Source organism: Myotis yumanensis, unplaced genomic scaffold (genome assembly GCF_028538775.1).
Source record: "Myotis yumanensis isolate MYYU_CA2020_CCGP unplaced genomic scaffold, mMyoYum1.0.hap1 SCAF_1, whole genome shotgun sequence".
In the NCBI taxonomy this organism is placed as follows: domain Eukaryota; kingdom Metazoa; phylum Chordata; class Mammalia; order Chiroptera; family Vespertilionidae; genus Myotis; species Myotis yumanensis.
The window spans coordinates 155,166,271-155,183,323 of record NW_027223752.1 but is presented as its reverse complement, the minus strand read 5'-3'; the positions used below and the strand labels follow the sequence as shown (position 1 = coordinate 155,183,323).

Below are 17,053 nucleotides of genomic sequence, written 5' to 3'. Positions count from 1 at the left end.
CTGCTAGTAAGTGCACTGGGTCTCAGGTAACTTCCAGGTGTTTGTTTGTTTGTTTGTTTGTTTCCTTGTGTCCTCTCCCCCAGTTCTTTTTTAAGAAAAGCATATTACCTGCTTTAGGTTCAGGCCAAGTCCTGCTGTGTGTCCTGCTTCTTAACTTTACACTCTACACTTCTACAGCAATTAAAAAATAAATCATCTACCCTGTCCACCACAGCGGCCCTGGCTTTTAAGGGGCTTTCAAAGGACACGGACTTAGTTGACCTGCTGGAGACTGGAGTGGTGGGTGGGATGTGGCAGGAGGGGCGGCAGTGCTCCTCCTGAGATGGGCTTCTCTTGACAGACAAGAGCAGCGGCTGTTTCCGTTTTCCCCGGGAAAGCTTCCTAGCCTGCCTTCAGGGGCCATCCCGTGCTGAGGATTGAGACATCGCTTCCTCCTGAGGACCTTCTCATCAGCCTCTCTAGCTCCTTCCTCTCCCCAATCCTGTCTTTTCTTTTTCCTTGTCTTGTCATTAATAAAAAACAAGAACAGGGGAATTAAAGTCAATATTCAGGGTGGACATGAGTGAGAAAGACTGGCCTAGCCTTGCATGGAAGGAGTGAACTAGGAAGTTCCCTACCCCCGAGAGCTGGGAGAGCAGGCGTGGAGGCTGGGCTGATCCAGAGTGGCCGTGTGCGGGTGTGCCCGTGGACTTAGGTCTGCTCCTGCAGCTGCCGCCTCCGTGCCATCACCTCAGGACAGTGGGGGTCCCCCAAAGCTCAGCCAGTCTCCTGGAAGGTTCTGCTGACAGATCCGGGCACTGAGGAAGTAGGGAAAATATTTGCAACAGCCTACTGGGGGCCTAGGGCAAGTTATGGGCAAATATATGCAGAGCAGTGTGCAAATATAAGCTACTTAAAATCCCAAAGGGATGCCTTGCCCTACATAAGCTATTTTGCCATATACGTATATATCCGTGTTGTGAAAGGGAAATGGGAAGTTTGCAGGGTTTCAGCTACTGTATTCTCCAAAGTAGGAACTATTCCCTCAAATCTAGATGGCAAAGTAAACTTGGATAATGCTCCTTCTTTCCATCAGAAGGAAGCGAAAGCCCAGCACCACGAGGTGTGCGTGTGTGATTGATTGTACAATGTTATCAGTCTTCTCCCGGGAGACAATCAGCGTTTATGTACGTGTGAGGAGAGGGTGAAGGGGCTGGGACAGACTGACTTTTGACGTCTTGCTCTACGGACAGGATCATATGATGAAGGTTTCAGGCTCTTCATATGACAGTGGGAGAGTGCCCGTGCGAAGTGAGGATGTATCTGTGGGAAAGACATCTGGAAGTTATCACATTTTGCATAAATAAGTGGTACTTAGGCTCAGATATCAGAATATGCTACAAACTCTGAAAAGGGCTAAATTGGGCGTTGAGGTTCAGCAGTGAAAGTTCTTTTTAATTTGTATTGGAAAAGAGAAGGGGGGGGGGGGTGACAGATCCTGTTACTTTGGGTACTTGGGTTGACTTTGATGTGTTTCCTGTGATATCAGAGAACAGAACAGAGAGACCGAGGTTTGAGTTTGTCTCCAGCCACCAGACTCCAGCGGGATGTCTGCAGCGCTCGGTCTTCTGCCATTTACAAATAAATCGATGTTTAAGTGCTTAATGTTTTCATTCCTCGGTGTTGAAAACATGAACTCTATACTACTGTGTTTATTTTGCTCACTTCAGTTTGTCTCTCCCCGCTCTCCCCCTTTGTTTCAGTGGCACGCCCTCTCCCGCGAAGAGCAGGCGAAGTATTATGAACTAGCACGGAAGGAGAGGCAGCTTCATATGCAGCTGTATCCCGGCTGGTCGGCGAGAGACAATTATGTAAGGCCCGCCGCGTACCCAGGCCCTCTGCTGTCACTCATCCTTTCTTCCCAGGGCTTTCGTGGAGGAAATGTGTTTCACAGGGTGGCCAATGCTGGTGCTATGTCCTATTTTTGGAAGTTAATGGACTTCATAATGTATCATCACATTTTGAAAGCTTTGAGCCGTCACAATTTCTTTTGGCTATATAAGTGCTAATTTTTTAAATGAAACTTTTTAAATAAATAAAAAAACACCTTATGTTTTCTTCCATACAAAAAAAAAATTAAAAGACCTTATTTATCATTGAAATGTTGGCAAAAAAGATTTTTTTAAGCCCATACACTCATCAGGCTCAGTCTCCCAGCGCCTCCTTAAGAAGACTGCTTGAGTTGAAGAGTTTTCTCCCCTGCACTGGGCTTCTGTTCCCGGCTGGTAATTATAATTAGCATCTTCTGGGCAGAGCCTTTGCCGTGCCCTTTAAGTGGGAGTCAGCTTCCCGCCCAAAGGGTTTCAGAAGTGTCCTCTTCTCACCCTGCCCTGCATCTCCTGGATGCAGTTTGCCTGAGGGGGCAGCTGGCCTTCCCTCTCTGGCCCAGGGGAGAACTGTGCTGTGCTATGAATCTGTATAGATTGAGTGAGCATTGCATCTTGAATGTCTTTGAAGTTTCTGGTTCTGACCCTTAAGTAGAGAAGTGACTTTTTACTTGTTAGAAGAGATAAAGGAAACGTTCTCTCCCTCTTGCTCTCTCTTCTTCTGTCCATATGGAGAGTTGGGAAGAACGTTTTAAAGGCAGCCAGTGTCATGTGAATTTACCTTGAAAGGTTTTCCCCTGCACAGTTTTTAAAGGAAATTGTTTTTGCAAAACTTGATTTTAGGATTGTCCTGAATAAAGGGGAAAGCCAGCTTTGTTAGATACAATTTTTATCATAAATCAAAATAAGTCTATTAATTACTAAGGCAAACAGAAGTCAATCAAGTGATAGCACTTTAGCCAAGGTATTCTTAAAATAACAGTATGAGAATAGTCTAAATAAGACTATCCTTATTGTAGCTTAGCTTTTAGTGTCAGAATGCTATTCTGATCCTCACTGAGATCATATTAAATATAGTTCAATGATTTACTATTAAAATGCCCTATTATTCTATGGCATTACAGATTTCATAACTTCAATGTGTTTTTATAGCTTTTATAACTGAGGTTTTCATAAATCAATAACAGTGCATGTATTTTCTTAGGCGAGATCAGCCAAATATTTATTAGAGCTTTTAAATTTAGTGCTTAATAGCCTCAGCATTAGATATAATTTTATGAAAAATATTTTTTTGCTTACCACCCATGAATTTTGGTGGGTTTTTTTTGTATAGGTTGACATTAAGGCATCCAAACTATGTAGCTCTTTCTGTTTACTATAACTGTAGGTTCTCTTGAAACATCCGCTTGTCCTTGAAATGTAGGCTAGGTCAGTGGTCGCCAACTGGTGGTCCGCGTTGGTCCGTGAGGTCTGAAAGGTTGGTGACCGCTGGTCTAGGCTATTTCACAAAGGCTGCAGTCACCTGTTCTAGAGAAGTGCTGGCTCGGGCGGTGCTCTGGTGAGAGGAGCTGTGCGGGGAGGGACGGGGACACAGCCCAGCACAGCCCCTGTGGTGAGTTAGGTATGGCTGTGGCGGTGAGCTCCAGCTGAGGGAGGGGTTGGGTGGGTAAGAAGCAGTTCCTGGAAGAGATGACACTTGAGATGAGTGTTAAAAGACAGATGGGAGGGAGAGGAGAAAGTGAGGAAGTCCGTTCCAGACATGAAACAGCCTCTCAGCATCTTGTGAAAACCATTTGAAAGGGCAATGGGGGTGCCTGTGAGAAGCATGCTCTCCCTCTATCCCCTCCCAGAGCACTCAGTAACCTTAGAGACTGAGTTATTCGGTGATCACTCACACCAGTTCCCGCCATTTGCCTTAGTGTTTGTGAGGATAATTTCAGTCAACTTTCCAAAGTCTTATGGCTTCAACAGTCAGGCCCGGCATGAAGAAAAACTATCTTGATGTGTATAAACACATGGTTTCATGTATTCACACAATATATTCAAGATGATCTTATAGTCTTATTTTTTATTGTTAATGTGATTTTATACATATTTTCTCTTCAGCCAAGGATATGTTTATTGATTTGAGGTCGGGTGGGGAGAATGAGAGAGAATGAGAATGAATGGATATGAGGCATCTGTATCTCTTCGTTGACTGCCCATCTGTATTTTTGTATCCCATCCACCCATGTGTTCTCAGTACAGTTTATAACATGACACTGTGCCTGTCTTCTTCCAGGGTAAGAAAAAGAAGAGGAAGAGAGAGAAACTACAGGAATCCACATCAGGTAGGCACCCTGTGACTTTTCAGTCAATCCTCACGCTTCTGACAAACACCTTTAAAGTAGTTTGCATCTTTCTACACACACACTACTTTATTCGGCAACTGTATCCTGTAATACTTCCACTCTGCTTTTCCTCCTGAAATTCTTTAAAAATGTTTTAAGAGACCTTTCTTTTCAATGTGACTTTGTGTTTAGGTACATCTAAAAACTCCTTTCCCCAACCCTGTCCCCTGGAATCCTGGTTAACTGTGGTGGTTTGTTTTGCTTTGTTTTTGCTTCTGTTGTCTATGTTCTCTTTGCTTTATTAATACTTCTGTTCTTCTATTTGCAGACCTCTTAACAGTAAAAATTTTTATGATGATTCTATAATATGCTACCTTATATCCCCTTGAGAATCTTTTTTTGTGGTTTAGGTTATTTAAAAATATAAAACATGCTGTCAGGGTTTATCTTTCCCACACATTAATTCAAGGCATCAATCAGTGAGGTCCTATTTATTTCCCCTTTTTCTTTCATTAAAAGTAAGGTCACTTGTACTGCACAAATAAAAATGGCTGGTATAAGAACTATAAAGAGTAAAGCAAACAGGTCCGCTTGATGTTGTAGCTACTGCGTATTTGGAATGTTCAAAAACCTCGTCAATAAAAATTTGTTAAAGACACAATTTTCTGCAGGTACAGGTCCAAGAATGACAGCTGCCTACATCTGAAACATGGTAAGAACGACTCTCTGGTCCTACTGCTGACATTCGTTATACACAGAGGCACTTGCTTGCGAATCTCCTTGCTCACTCAGCATCGCTCCTTTAAAGAGAAAACTCCACCAAAAGCAAATTAGCGCTTTAAAAAGAATCTGATGGTTTTTATACCGGCTATGTATTTGCAATATAGTATGCGTTCATCTCTCCCCTTCTTCCTGCTCTGCCCCTTTAATCTTTCTCCATCGCCTTTTCCCTGACTCTCTTCTCAGCCATTCCTTACTCGGAGTGGCAAATCTGCCTCCTTAAAAAACAAACAAACAACAACACAAACCAGCAAGCAAAATGCGGTCTTTCTCCGCACCCGGGGCTAGGTGAGGAGCCCAGGCCATTCTGTCTCAGCTCGGCTCCTTCTGCTCTCTAGGGCTTCCTTTCAATTGAGATGACACACAGATACTTAAAAGTTACTCATTTTGTTTCTCGTGAGAAAGATGTGCTCTATTTATTTATTTACTTACTTACTTATTAAACCTGTCATGGGGACTACTTACTTGATTAATTGTATTCTGCTACCAGGATTTTTCTTCATTGGTAACCATTGCTAGATCTCCCTCTACTATTTGCAAGTAATACTCATCTCATGTCTTTTTGCTCTAAAATTATTTTTGACCACATAACCACCAGCCCAGGGAACCTGCCTTGTACACTGACTTGGTCTTTGCTAAGTTTTTCAAAACGTAGTGTGTCCGCATTTTCTCCCAGTGACAGTTCTCGAAGGAGCCACCTTGGATTCTGCTGTCTGTCTAGCAGCCACATCCAGGTGCTGTCCGTTCTCTCTCTTGGGTCTGTGTGGCTTTCCTCTCTCACTTGTCACTGCCACAGCCCAGCTCGGAGCACAGACTTTCCATCGGATTATTGCAGTAGCCTTTGGGGCATTTTCCTGCCAGTTTCCAGAGGAATTTGCTCAAACACAGACTGATTATGTCACTTCCCAACTAAAACAGTCGGTGCTTTTCACCGCCCGTAGGATCAAGAGCAAACCACTTAGTGCTGCCCCACCTCTCCCCTCTCCTCAGAGTTCAGCCTTCAGCCGCTCGCTCTCCGCCCCTCCTGCCCTCCCGCCTGTCTTGTGAGTCCTGTGCTCAGGCCAGGCAGAATTACTAGCGGTTCCCAGGTGGGTGCCGGCTGCTGCACGCACTGCCTTGTGCTTGGAGGGCCGGGTGCCTGAGTGGAACGCTGGCCTGCAGACCATTTGGCTCTTGACTAGAACCAGGTGACTCCTACTTAGTCTTTAGAACTACATTTTGGTGCTGAAATGTCAATGGAGTTTCCCAACGGAGCCAGCAGAGGTTTGGGAACCAAGTAGATCTGAATTTTAAATCCACCTTTTGCCTGGGCAATCTATTTCAGCTTTTTTTTTTTTAATCCTCACCAAATGATATGTTTTTTATTGATTTTAGAGAGAGAGGAAGGGAGGGAGAGACACACACATCAATGTGAGAGAGAAATATTGGTTGGCTGCCTCCTGAACGTGCCCTGACTGGGGATTGAACCTGAAACCTATGTATGTGCCCTGACCAGGAACTGAACCTGCAATCTTTTGGTGCATGTGATGTTGCTCCAACCAACTGGGCCACCCGGCCAGGGCTCTACTTCAGCTTTTTCATCTTCGTTCTCCTCATCTATGAAATGGGGATGGTAACACCTGCCACCTGCAGTTGTTTCTGTGCCACAGGTGCCTGCCTTCCTCCTCCACCCTCACTGAGACCCGACTCAGGTGCTCTCTCCTCTGTGCAACTCCCTGATCTTACTCAGATTCCCAGGTTCTTCAGAATCCCATCACCGTAGTTCTGTGATATCAAAAGTCTTCTAACCCTGGCCAGGTAGCTCAGTTGGTTAGAGCATTGTCCCCACCTAGGAAGGTGTGGGTTCAATCCCCAGTCAGAGCACATATAAGAATCAACCAATGAATGCATAAATGAATAGAACAACAAATCTCTCTCAAAATCATTTAAAACACAACTCTTCTAAACTAATGCAGAGAGGCAGGCTTTTCTCTGAGTGAAAAGAGGGCCATTCCTGCATCGAGGTGTCCAAACAAAGAATCCAAAAAATGTCACAGATGCTCATCTTTAATTCAGCCTGACAGCTACGATCCGAGGACCTATTCTGAGGCCTCCCCACTTGGTGATGAGGAGCAAGGAGCAGAAAGGTGACTTAATCACCGGCCCTGCCTCCAGAGGCTCATGGCTTCTATCATAATAGAAGTTATTCTAGTAACCATCACACACACGAGCTCGTGTGGGATTTTTTGCACTCCTTTTAAGTACTGACGCAGGTCTGGACAGCAGTCTTTCCTTCTGTGCTCTTCCCCCAAAGGGGAGATCCTCCAAGGTGCAGTGTGCTGAGGACTGACCTTCACAGACTTGCTCCACCTTCTGTTTGCATCCAAATCTCTAATGCTGTTTCTATTAAAAACCATGGAAAATGTATTACTATATTTCAGAGTTTGTATTTTGTTTTGTGTCCTTATTGATTAACATTACCTAGTATTTTCCATTAGAAGATTAAGCAGAGTTTGTGTCCTAGAGTGAGTGTATCCCAAACAACTTTTTTTAAAAAATAAGTCATAACTATCGTTGTGCTTTCTTGTCCCAGAAGAAAACAAAATAAAGTGGCTCCCACCCTCTTCCAGCCAAAATTCCCACCAGCTGCTTGTGGGGCTCCAGACGGTGGGGCTCCCCTGGCTGCTGGGCCGTCCTTCAGCCTTTGAAGTCACTGTCCCCTCACTGTCCTGCTTCGGAGAGCTGCGCTGGTGGTCCCTTGATAAGAATTACTGAGCAGCCCTAGCTGGTTTGGCTCGGTGGATAGAGCATCGGCCAGTGGACTAAAGGGTCCCGGGTTCGATTCCAGTCAAGGGCACATGCCTGAGTTGAGGCCTCAATCCCCAGTAGGGGGAGTGCAGGAGGCAGCCTATCAATGATTCTCTCTCATCATTGATGTTTCTCTCTTTCTCTCCTTCTCCCTTCCTCTCTGAAATCAATAAAAAATATATACATATATAAATATAAAAAAATATATAGAGAGAACAGAAAGGAGCTAAGACTTGCATTCATAAAGATTTCAGTAAATTACGAATAATATCTCTGCTCTTCCCCCACCTTCTCTTTGTGTTAGGAATTCAGGAACTGTGATAGGTATAGTAGTTGACTTGTTTCGTCATCATTCAGCAGGCACTGAGCACCCAACGGAAGCCAGGCTGTGAGAGACCTGGAAGTAGAGTTGCTGGAGGAGGCGCGGGAGCTCCCTGCTCTCACGGTGCTCATACTGCTGCGTGCCGGGTGGTTGATGAAGAATGAATGGGGAAGTATATGCGCTGTAATCAAAATGAAGCGGGGATTGGGCTTGGTGTCTGCTTCAGGCTGGCTGCTCAGAAAGGGTCTTTCTGAGGATGTAACACTTGGGGACACAGTTGTCACCCCTGAGAAATGGAGGGTGTTGTGTGTATGGTTCTGAAATAGAGCAGTGGCAAAGCAAGGAAAAACAAGGAAAGAGAGGCTTGTGTTGCAGGAGGAGCTTGGACTAGGAGTGAGGCCCCCGCCCGTCACGTCACCCCTGAGTAAGCTGTGGGGCCTGGGGCGGGTCATTTCCAATCAGTGTGCCTCTGGCTCCTCGCGTGGCAGGACTGAGAGGGCTCCGACCAGCTTCCTAGTCTGCTTTGCTCCCCGTGGTCTGCACTGCCTCCCAGTGTTGTCAGAGAGACTCAGGTCTCTTTTATATTCACTAGTCTGCAGTCTGCATTCTGTGCCTGGGTGGTTTGTAACCATTACACACCTGTGTGATCTCGGATGCCTTGTACCCACGGTGGCTGTGTTCTGTTCCTGCAAAGGTTGCCCTGCCTACCCCCATCTCCCCAGGCCAGGGCCTGGATGCTCTGCTTCCATGGGTTTGATTCTCCGCTGACATGATCAAGTGGCTCCATTTGACAGTCTTGAGTCATGCTAGTGCTGGCTTCACCTTAGATACAAACCGAAGACAGATAAAACACGTGATTAGAATCAATCATGCGGGTAGTGCGATGTGAAAGCTCCCACGGCTGGTCTTCAGTTCTGAAGGGAAGTAACGGAGTATTAGCTAAGTCCTGCTGCTCCTCTCTATAGTCAGGTAAAGCTGATGGAGCACAGGGTCCAGGCAGGGGAGATGTCCTGACTGCAACAGGAAGAGTTTGTGTGTGTGTGTGTGTGTGTGTTTTATTTTTAATTGATTTCAAAAAGGAAAGGAGAGGAAGAGAAAGATAGAAACATCAATCAGAGAGGATCATTGGTCAGCTGCCTCCTATATACCCCCTACTGGGGATTGAGCCTGCACCCCCGGCATGCGCCCAACCTGGAGTTGAACCCTGACCTCCTGGCTCACAGGTCAGTGCTCAACCACTGGGCAACACTGGCTGGGCCGGAAGATATTTTTTTGAGATGGTTTATTTCTCTTATGTACTCAGTGAAACATAACACTGTTTGGTGTCCTTAAAGAAAATCTTTCATCCGTGTCTGTTGCTCAAACGCTAGAGACTCTCATGACTCTGAACTAGTATGGAACCATCAACTCAAAGGAAAATGCCCTGCTAACAAGGAAAAGGCTCTCTTCAGCGAACCAAAAAGCCCTCTGGAAGCTTGTGTTTCTACTCTTCAAAAGATAGGTTTCATTTAAAGCTTCCCCTTTTTCTGATGGGAAATGCCACTGCAGTCGCCTCATGCAGACCGAGATACAACCTGGCGATTAAGCAGTTCCTGTGCCCCCAGCTGTGTCCCCGTTTCCCGTGTGCTTCCACTTCGGGTCTTAGGAGAAGAGTGTTTACTCTGGTGAAATCGTGCTGAAACACAGAACTGGCTTTCACCCCGTCGCTATACCTTGCCACAGCTTCCAGGACAATTAGCAGTGGGATCTGTAAGAGACATTCTTCTAGGTTGGAGTGATTCCCAAGCTGTGGGTCTTTCACGAAAGCCCAGTTCATCCTTAGCTGTTGGGCTGTGGGAATGCTGGGAGCACAGGGCCACAGGGGATGAGACTGCACATGTTCTCCTCAGGCCCAACTGGAAGGCAAGTATCATGAATGCCAATCATTTGTGTGTTTTTTGTTGTTTCCTTTTTAAAATATATTTTTATTGACTTCAGAGAGGAAGGGGAGAGGGAGAGAGAAACATCAACGATGAGAGAGAATCGTTGATCGGCTGCCTCCTGCACACCCCACACTGAGGATCTAGCCTGCAACCCGGGCATGTGCCCTGACCGGGAATCAAACCGGGACCTCCTGGTTCATAGGTCAACATTCAACCATTGAGCTACACCAGCTGGGCTAATCGTTTGTTTATTCTCTGCAAATATACAGTGAGGACGACTCCTACAAGAACTGCATTAGGCAGTGAGGCGGGGGGGGGGCGGGGGGGGGGGCGGTCCTTGCTAACTGAGCCCTGTCCCTTCCTGGCGTGCTCCCAGTTTAAGAAGATGCAGATGTACAAATGGGTAATTAGAAAATAATATGCTTTGTGCTAGGAAGGAGGCGCATGCAGTGCGTTATGTAAGCATAAAGAGAACAGGAAGTAGGTAAATCAGAGTGAGATCGGGGAAGGCTTCCTAGAAGAGGCAGCACTTGAGCTGCTCTGTCACGAGGGAATTCTTGGGTTTGATAGAACAGGGATCAAGTTGCTGTGAGCTTCCAGTGTTTTGGTTCATGTTTGATTTGGAACAGGTAACATCTCAAGAGTTTGTCAGAAGTCAGAGATTATCCTCAAAGACTGAATTTCCTTTCCTGAGCTAATCAAGATTCATATGGAATTAAAGAAGCCAAGAATTAGAATTTTTTTTAGAGAGGATTGTCATTCTGAGTTTACTAATTTAAAAATGTAACTTCACAACTTGGTTAGTAACTTTAGCAAAATACCAACAAAAAAGCCCTCCATCTTAAAATTATGTAGTCTGAGAAGATATTCTAGTGATATTTTGATGTATTTTCTTTGATTATATAACCTCAAAGAACTAGTTTAAAAGTAGAAACATGCTATCTCTAAAAAAGCATAAAACCTCCGGTTCAATGCAGACACAGATGCACACAGGCGCTCGGTACAGACACACCTGCTTTCGGCTTTATCGCGTATACTCGCTAACCTGAAAAATTAAAGTGTTTTTACTTTAACCTTTATTTTTCTGGAGCCAAGAGGTATGTAGGGGAGGTAGTTTTTAGTACAGTATAGAATGCAATAGCTGTTTGTGCAGTGCTTGGATTTATATGTTTAAGAAAATTGTTCTAGCTTTCTGTTTGATGGTGGTATTTGCAAGCCTGGCGAGGTGGTTAGGGACGGGGAACCTGGGGTCCCTGGGTCCTGTGAGGCCTCCCTACAGAGCAGCCTGACTACAGAGTGGAACAGAGACATCCTCAGGGCGGGTGATAGTACTGGGGCCTGGGTCTCTCAGGACCCTGGCCTGAAACCAGGAGTACCCTGCCCTGGAGTCAGAGAGTGGACTAGATATTTTCAGTGGTCTTGTTGAGAAAAACGTTTATTTCAGACTAGTGTCCTGGTGCACGGATTCGTGCACATGGAAAGAAAATTAATTAGAGGGAATATTTTAATATACACTTAGGCACTGAGTGTGTCAGGCACTGAGCAGGGGACACGGGCATTGAGGGCTTTTGGAAAGGGAAGCTCAACCATTGAGCTACACCAGCTGGGCTGATTGTTCATGAAATTGAATAAAGATAGTGGTGCTGCGCGGCTCCCGTGGGCCCGAGTCAGCGTGTCCTGGGAAAACGTGTGCACCTGTTCCACCTGCCTGGTCCTTCAAATGGAGGCCTTGCCCAGGGGCACCTCTGCCATTTCCTCAGCGCTCGGATCCTGGTAGCATGTCATTTGCCTTGTCAGGACCGACAGTTTACTCTGAGCAGGAAGTAGAGGTCTCGGTGGCCTGGAGAGGCTCACGCTCAGCCCCTGCCCTGGGCATGCCGTGAGATGGTGGCCTGCCTGTGCCTTCCCTCCTCTTGTTTGCCCACAATCCCTGCTAAACTTGTCCCAGCTGACACTTGACTACAATGTTCCTTATTAGGGACTCCATGGTGAGAACATTCAATAAGGAAAGTGACATCTGCAAGTAAGGACAGGCCTGGTCACACCGTCTTAAATAGAGACGCTGCCTGGGGGCACTGGCTGGGCCACGCCGTATGTGGACTGCGGGTGTTCAGATCCTGCCCCTTCTGCAGGATGCCTTCTGCGCGCTGCGCTGCTGCGGGCACCTCGAGGTCACAAGGAACGCAAGAACCCATGCTAGCGTGAGCAGGGCAGGAAATCTATTTTAAGGAAACAGGAGCATCTCGTGGAAGCCAGACAGTTGGGCTGAGGAGAGGACTAGCGGGTGGGTGGCCTGGGAAAGCTGTCCAAAGGTTCTTCCTGCCTCTTACGTCCGTCCCTCCCTGACAATTGCTCCATTCTCCCTCCTGCAGATTGACTTCCTGAGTTCTTTGATCCTCAGGCCAGAACTCCCAAGCTTAGGTGTTGTTACAACCTCCGTCTCCCAAAGGGATGGTGATTCTTTCCAACTCCAGGGGAGGGCTCTGGTCGGCCCAGCGCCCTCAGACAGACTTCTGCCCGACCCGTCGTCAGCTGTGGCCAGAGGAGGTGGTCACGCCTTACAGGTGCTGTCAGGGCTCACTGCTCTAGCCTGGGTGTGAGGAGTGCACATGAGAGGAGCGCGAGGCAGCAGCCCACAGGTGTGCACTGCAGCTCTGCAGTCGCTGCGGCCCTGCCTGTTAGCTCAGCAGACAGGGCGGTTTTATCTGGACAGCCATGCGTTAGGGAAGACACTGGGAGGGTGGGGGGCGGGGGGTGGGGGCGCGGTTGCCCACCTGGTGAAAGCCTTTGAAATCTTGGCTGTACTGCGGTGTCCTTGCCATCAATCCCTCTTCCTTCTTTCCTGGCCCAAAGAGCTGGCATTGTGTGCGAGTTGCCGTGGGCAACAGAAATGGGGAACCAGACCCTTGGCTCTCAATGTTGATCACGTGCCATTAAAATATAGGAGGGAGAGAAGTGTGAGGCTCATTCAACCCTCATAAGACACGTAATACTTGGTATTGTCCATGAAATTGAATAAAGATCAATGCACAGAATGTTTGATAGAAAAAAAGTATTTTGGACACATTTCTTTTTAATCAGAAAGCTTTTCTCACTGAGCCATCTGGATTTATAAAGTAAATCAGCCCTTCTGAATAAGGGGGTTTCCCAGAGAACTCTAGGTTTGCCTTTTATTTAAGTTAACAAAGCATGTAATGGTTAACTCTTTTGGGTGTAGCTCTGCCTTCTTCAACAGAATACGTGGAAATTAAATATTTCTTCATACCTCCTATCATTATTCCACAGTGCACATATGTGACATATATAGTACATGCTAATGAGGAATTGGTGCTGTTGGCCAATATTCTTAATGACCCCTGTCATGTTGGATTTTTAAAACTCTGCTCTTGCCCTGGCCGGTGGCTCAGTTGGCTGGAGTGTCTTCTGGTACACCAAACGGTCGTGGGCTTGATTCTCTGTCAGGGCACATACCTAGGTTGCAGGTTCGATCCCCAGTCAGGTTGCACGCAGGAGGCAACCGATCCAAGTTCTCTCTCACATCCAAGTCTCTATCACCCTCTTCCTCTCTCTCTCAAAATCAATTTAAAAATAAACAGATCCTTGGGTGAGGATTAAAAAAAATTGTTTTAAAATTTGATCTTTACAATATTTTGTGCCTTCCTTTTCTGCCTGAGACTCTACCCCTCTTGGACAGTAATATGCGCCTTCTGACATTATGTGGATCTGGAATGAGAAGAAGCTTATTTAAATAATATATAATTGAAAAGTGCATGGGGCCCAGTTGGTGTGTGGCAGCTGCGCTGATGAGGAAGGGTAGTTTGTGCTGTTTGTAGGTGTGAACTTGCCAGCACTGTGATAGCTTGAGGCTCTGCCACGTTCTCACCTTCAGCTGTGTTCTTTGGAACCGAAGCTGCCAGGTTCACAGACAGCCAGGTGAGGGGGGCGGTTCTGCCAGAGCTGTCCGTGCACTGCAGGAAGCTGCTTTGTTCTTTTTGACAGACTGAGGAGAAAGGTGTGGTGGAGAGAACATATGCTCAGGGCTCAAAAGCTAATCCTGCCACCTGTTGGGGGTGACCTCAGGCATGTTGCTTAACCTCACCCAGCCCCCATTTCCTTATCTGTAAGTGATGATTACATGACACTGAACATGTCAAGTACTTGCCAGTGCCTGGCACACCCGTGCTTGGCGGGCATTGCTTTTCCTTCCCCCTCACCCGCTTCTTGCAGACAAGGCCTCCTCGGAATCAGCAAGGCTGTGACCCACAGGGAGCCGGGAGGCCTGGGTTCTCTTGGGGGTCACCTGGGATCTGCCCCCTGATGACCGTATGCCTCCGCCTCCTCTGAAACCACGGCCGGACTAGCTCCGTCCTGCTTGCTTCCTGCTCTGGAAGGAGGCACGTCTCGCCTGACATACATGACATTGCGCAAGGCGGGAGTTCACGCCCTGAAATCACAGGCTTTTGTCAGTTTGCCCTGCGGCAGGGCTGAAACTTCGACAGTTGGCGTGAGGTGTGCAGTGTGCTGCTGTAAGGCGAACTTCGCAATTCAAACCTGCCTCTGTTCACCTCACAGGCACCTCTCCTCGGATTTCATGCCATAACCTTAGAACATTTGCAGTTCCTGTTCCTTGCTAGTCACATTTGGGTGAAGGATGAAGGAAGGGTTTTTTTTTATTCCAATCTTTGAACCTTCTTCACCATTTCTGAGCAAGGACATGATACTACATGACACCAAGGGGCTGGGGCAGGTCTTCTCATCTTCCTACAGCCCCGCTCCGCTACCCCACGGAAGAGCGTCCCTCTCACATGCGTCCTCCCTGGGGAAGGTGTGGGCTGGCAAAGCATCAGCTTCGTAGACTCCCCTGTTAGAGCTGATGGAGCAGGAATGACCCCTTTTCTCTTCACTTCTGAGTCAAACCTAGAAAGCTCTCACGCCTCAGAGTCAGTGCTGGTTCTCCCTCCATCTTGAAACCGTTGGGCTTCTGGTTCCATCTGGTTAGTGGGATATTTTGTCAAGACTGGTGTTTGGTCCAGGAGAGAGAACATCATGGGTTTCAGCTGGGGGAGGCGGTCGCCTTGTGCCTCCTGGGAATCCACTGTCCAGAGGGCCCGCCCTCGGGAGTGACTCCCGCTGGAGGAGCCTGAGCTCTGACACACACAGAGGGCTCCCTGGCTCCCTTTGAAGTGGGCGTCTAATTGCGGCTTTGATTGCACAGATTTCACTGGTGGGTTGGGCTGCGCCGGGGCTCGCCTGGCCTGGCCCAGCCCCCAGTGGAGCCTTAGATGTGGGAAGTCTCTAGTCTCCCAGCGCCATGCCTGTGGTTTCTTGAAAAGACTCTTGATTTGACCAGTGTTATATCAGTGAAGCAACCCTGCCAGCCCCCTTTGGTGCCTCTTGGAGGTAAGACTTGGTCTGCCCTGACAGCCCTGTGTTTATAGGAGCAACCAGGTTCGGACCGCCATACCGGAGAGTTGAGGCAGTTTCTTTGCCCATGTACTTAATGTTCGTGCCACTGTTAGGAAAGTGTCCCGGTGGGGGCGAGCTGCTTTTTGTCCGTTGTACAGAGGACTCTGAAGCCAGCTTTCCCAGAGGAATTGAGGGAGGGCACAGGATGAATCAGCGGCGGGGAAGCGTGTGGCTACCTGGGGAAGAAACGGCTTCGTCAGATGCCGACATTCCTTCGGGAGGTGCACGTTACCCCTGTGGTGGACGGCCCCCTGGACAGCCAGGCTTGTTCTGACACTTGTGTTAGTGCTGTGCTCAGCTCAGGAGGAGAGGAGGCGGCCCATTGGGGTGAGGTCAGAGGGGAAAGGGCGCCTCAGAGAGCCGAAGTGGGGGTGCTACAGACTGGCAGGTGTCCAGCCCTGCTCAAGGAGTAGGGCCACCGCAGGGCCGTGGAGGTCTTGACCTCATGACCTCATAGTCAGACTGTGGCTGGGATGAGGGACGGATCCCAACAGAGGGACAGTGTGTCTCCTTCAGCCTGCAGATGATCTGAGGCCGGCTCATCCGCCGCTGCACGAGCCTGGCCCAGTGCTGGGGTTCTTATTGCAGCATCAAGAAGGGTTCAGCAATCTGGAGAAGGCTGTGCGTAGATAAAGGAGGAGTCCGGAGACCAAACATAATTTTGAAAGGCATTTGGGGGTCAGAGGAGCTTAGTAAAGGAGCTAAGTTCTAAGATCTCGGGTCTTAGGTCTCCTCATCTCAGGACCTCATGCTTTTTATTAACACAATTTGTCCTGAGGCGAGGCAGAGATATACACTTCAAAGGGTCAGGGTTTTTGGTAGAGTCCATTGTCAGAAATGGAAGAATTAGCCTACGGCTGTTCAGGTGTTTGGCCAGTAGGAGGCAATAACATATAGGTTAAGATGCCCTTTAGCTGTCTGGCAGCCACAATCAATTTAATGAATCCTATTTAGGTTTGGGGAAATGCCTTCAGCCATTCCCAGATGCAGCCCTGCTGTCATGCTGGAATTGCTCTCCGGCAGCCCAGGGCTGCAGGCCGTCCGCACACATTAGAAAACCACAAGGCGGCAGTGTTTTCCTGTCACACGGGAAAGGGGCGTTTGGCAGGAGGACAGGCATTGACATTGTCCTCAGTGGACAGCACTCTGTGGCTAACTGCCCTCTGTTTGGTCGCTGCTTTCTATTTTCAGTAACTACCCAGATAGATAGTTTCTGCGCAGTTTCGATGAGTCCTTTTGAGGCCGGTCATCCCAGGAGCAGCTAGTGTTCCCCAGGCTCACCGCGCACCAGGCTCACAGGCCTGAACCTCAGGCGCTGGCCTCGCCTGCCCTCCCGGTCCCCACTCCATGGAGCACTCTCCTTCCGTGAACAGCACTTGACAGACTGCAACCTCCCACCCCAAGTTCAGTTTTCATTATGAAACTATTTCAAAGCTTCCTTCTATTTCTCCTCTAAGTCTCTCTCCACTCAAAAAGCATCAAGAAATTCACTGTTAGAATTAATTTTTTGAAGAAAACTTCTTCTGGTAACAAGGACAGCACAAACACGAATATTGGGATTCATCTGCGATGGCCAGGGAC

At 47.7% G+C, this 17,053-nt stretch overlaps 1 protein-coding gene across 4 annotated transcripts in view; it reads left to right on the top strand.

Annotated features, from left to right (window-relative positions):
• Positions 1-17,053, top strand: part of LEF1 (lymphoid enhancer binding factor 1) — a 116,861-nt gene that overhangs the window by 97,863 nt on the left and 1,945 nt on the right. For 2 of the 4 annotated variants that reach the window (XM_070433542.1, XM_070433525.1), the window contains 3 exons: positions 1,743-1,850; positions 4,147-4,195; positions 4,867-4,907. In XM_070433542.1, the coding sequence (XP_070289643.1) occupies positions 1,743-1,850; positions 4,147-4,195; positions 4,867-4,901 (192 nt within the window). In that variant the 3' untranslated portion in view covers positions 4,902-4,907. The remainder of the gene's footprint in view (positions 1-1,742; positions 1,851-4,146; positions 4,196-4,866; positions 4,908-17,053) is intronic. The other 2 variants (XM_070433532.1, XM_070433514.1) reach the window with 1 other exon arrangement.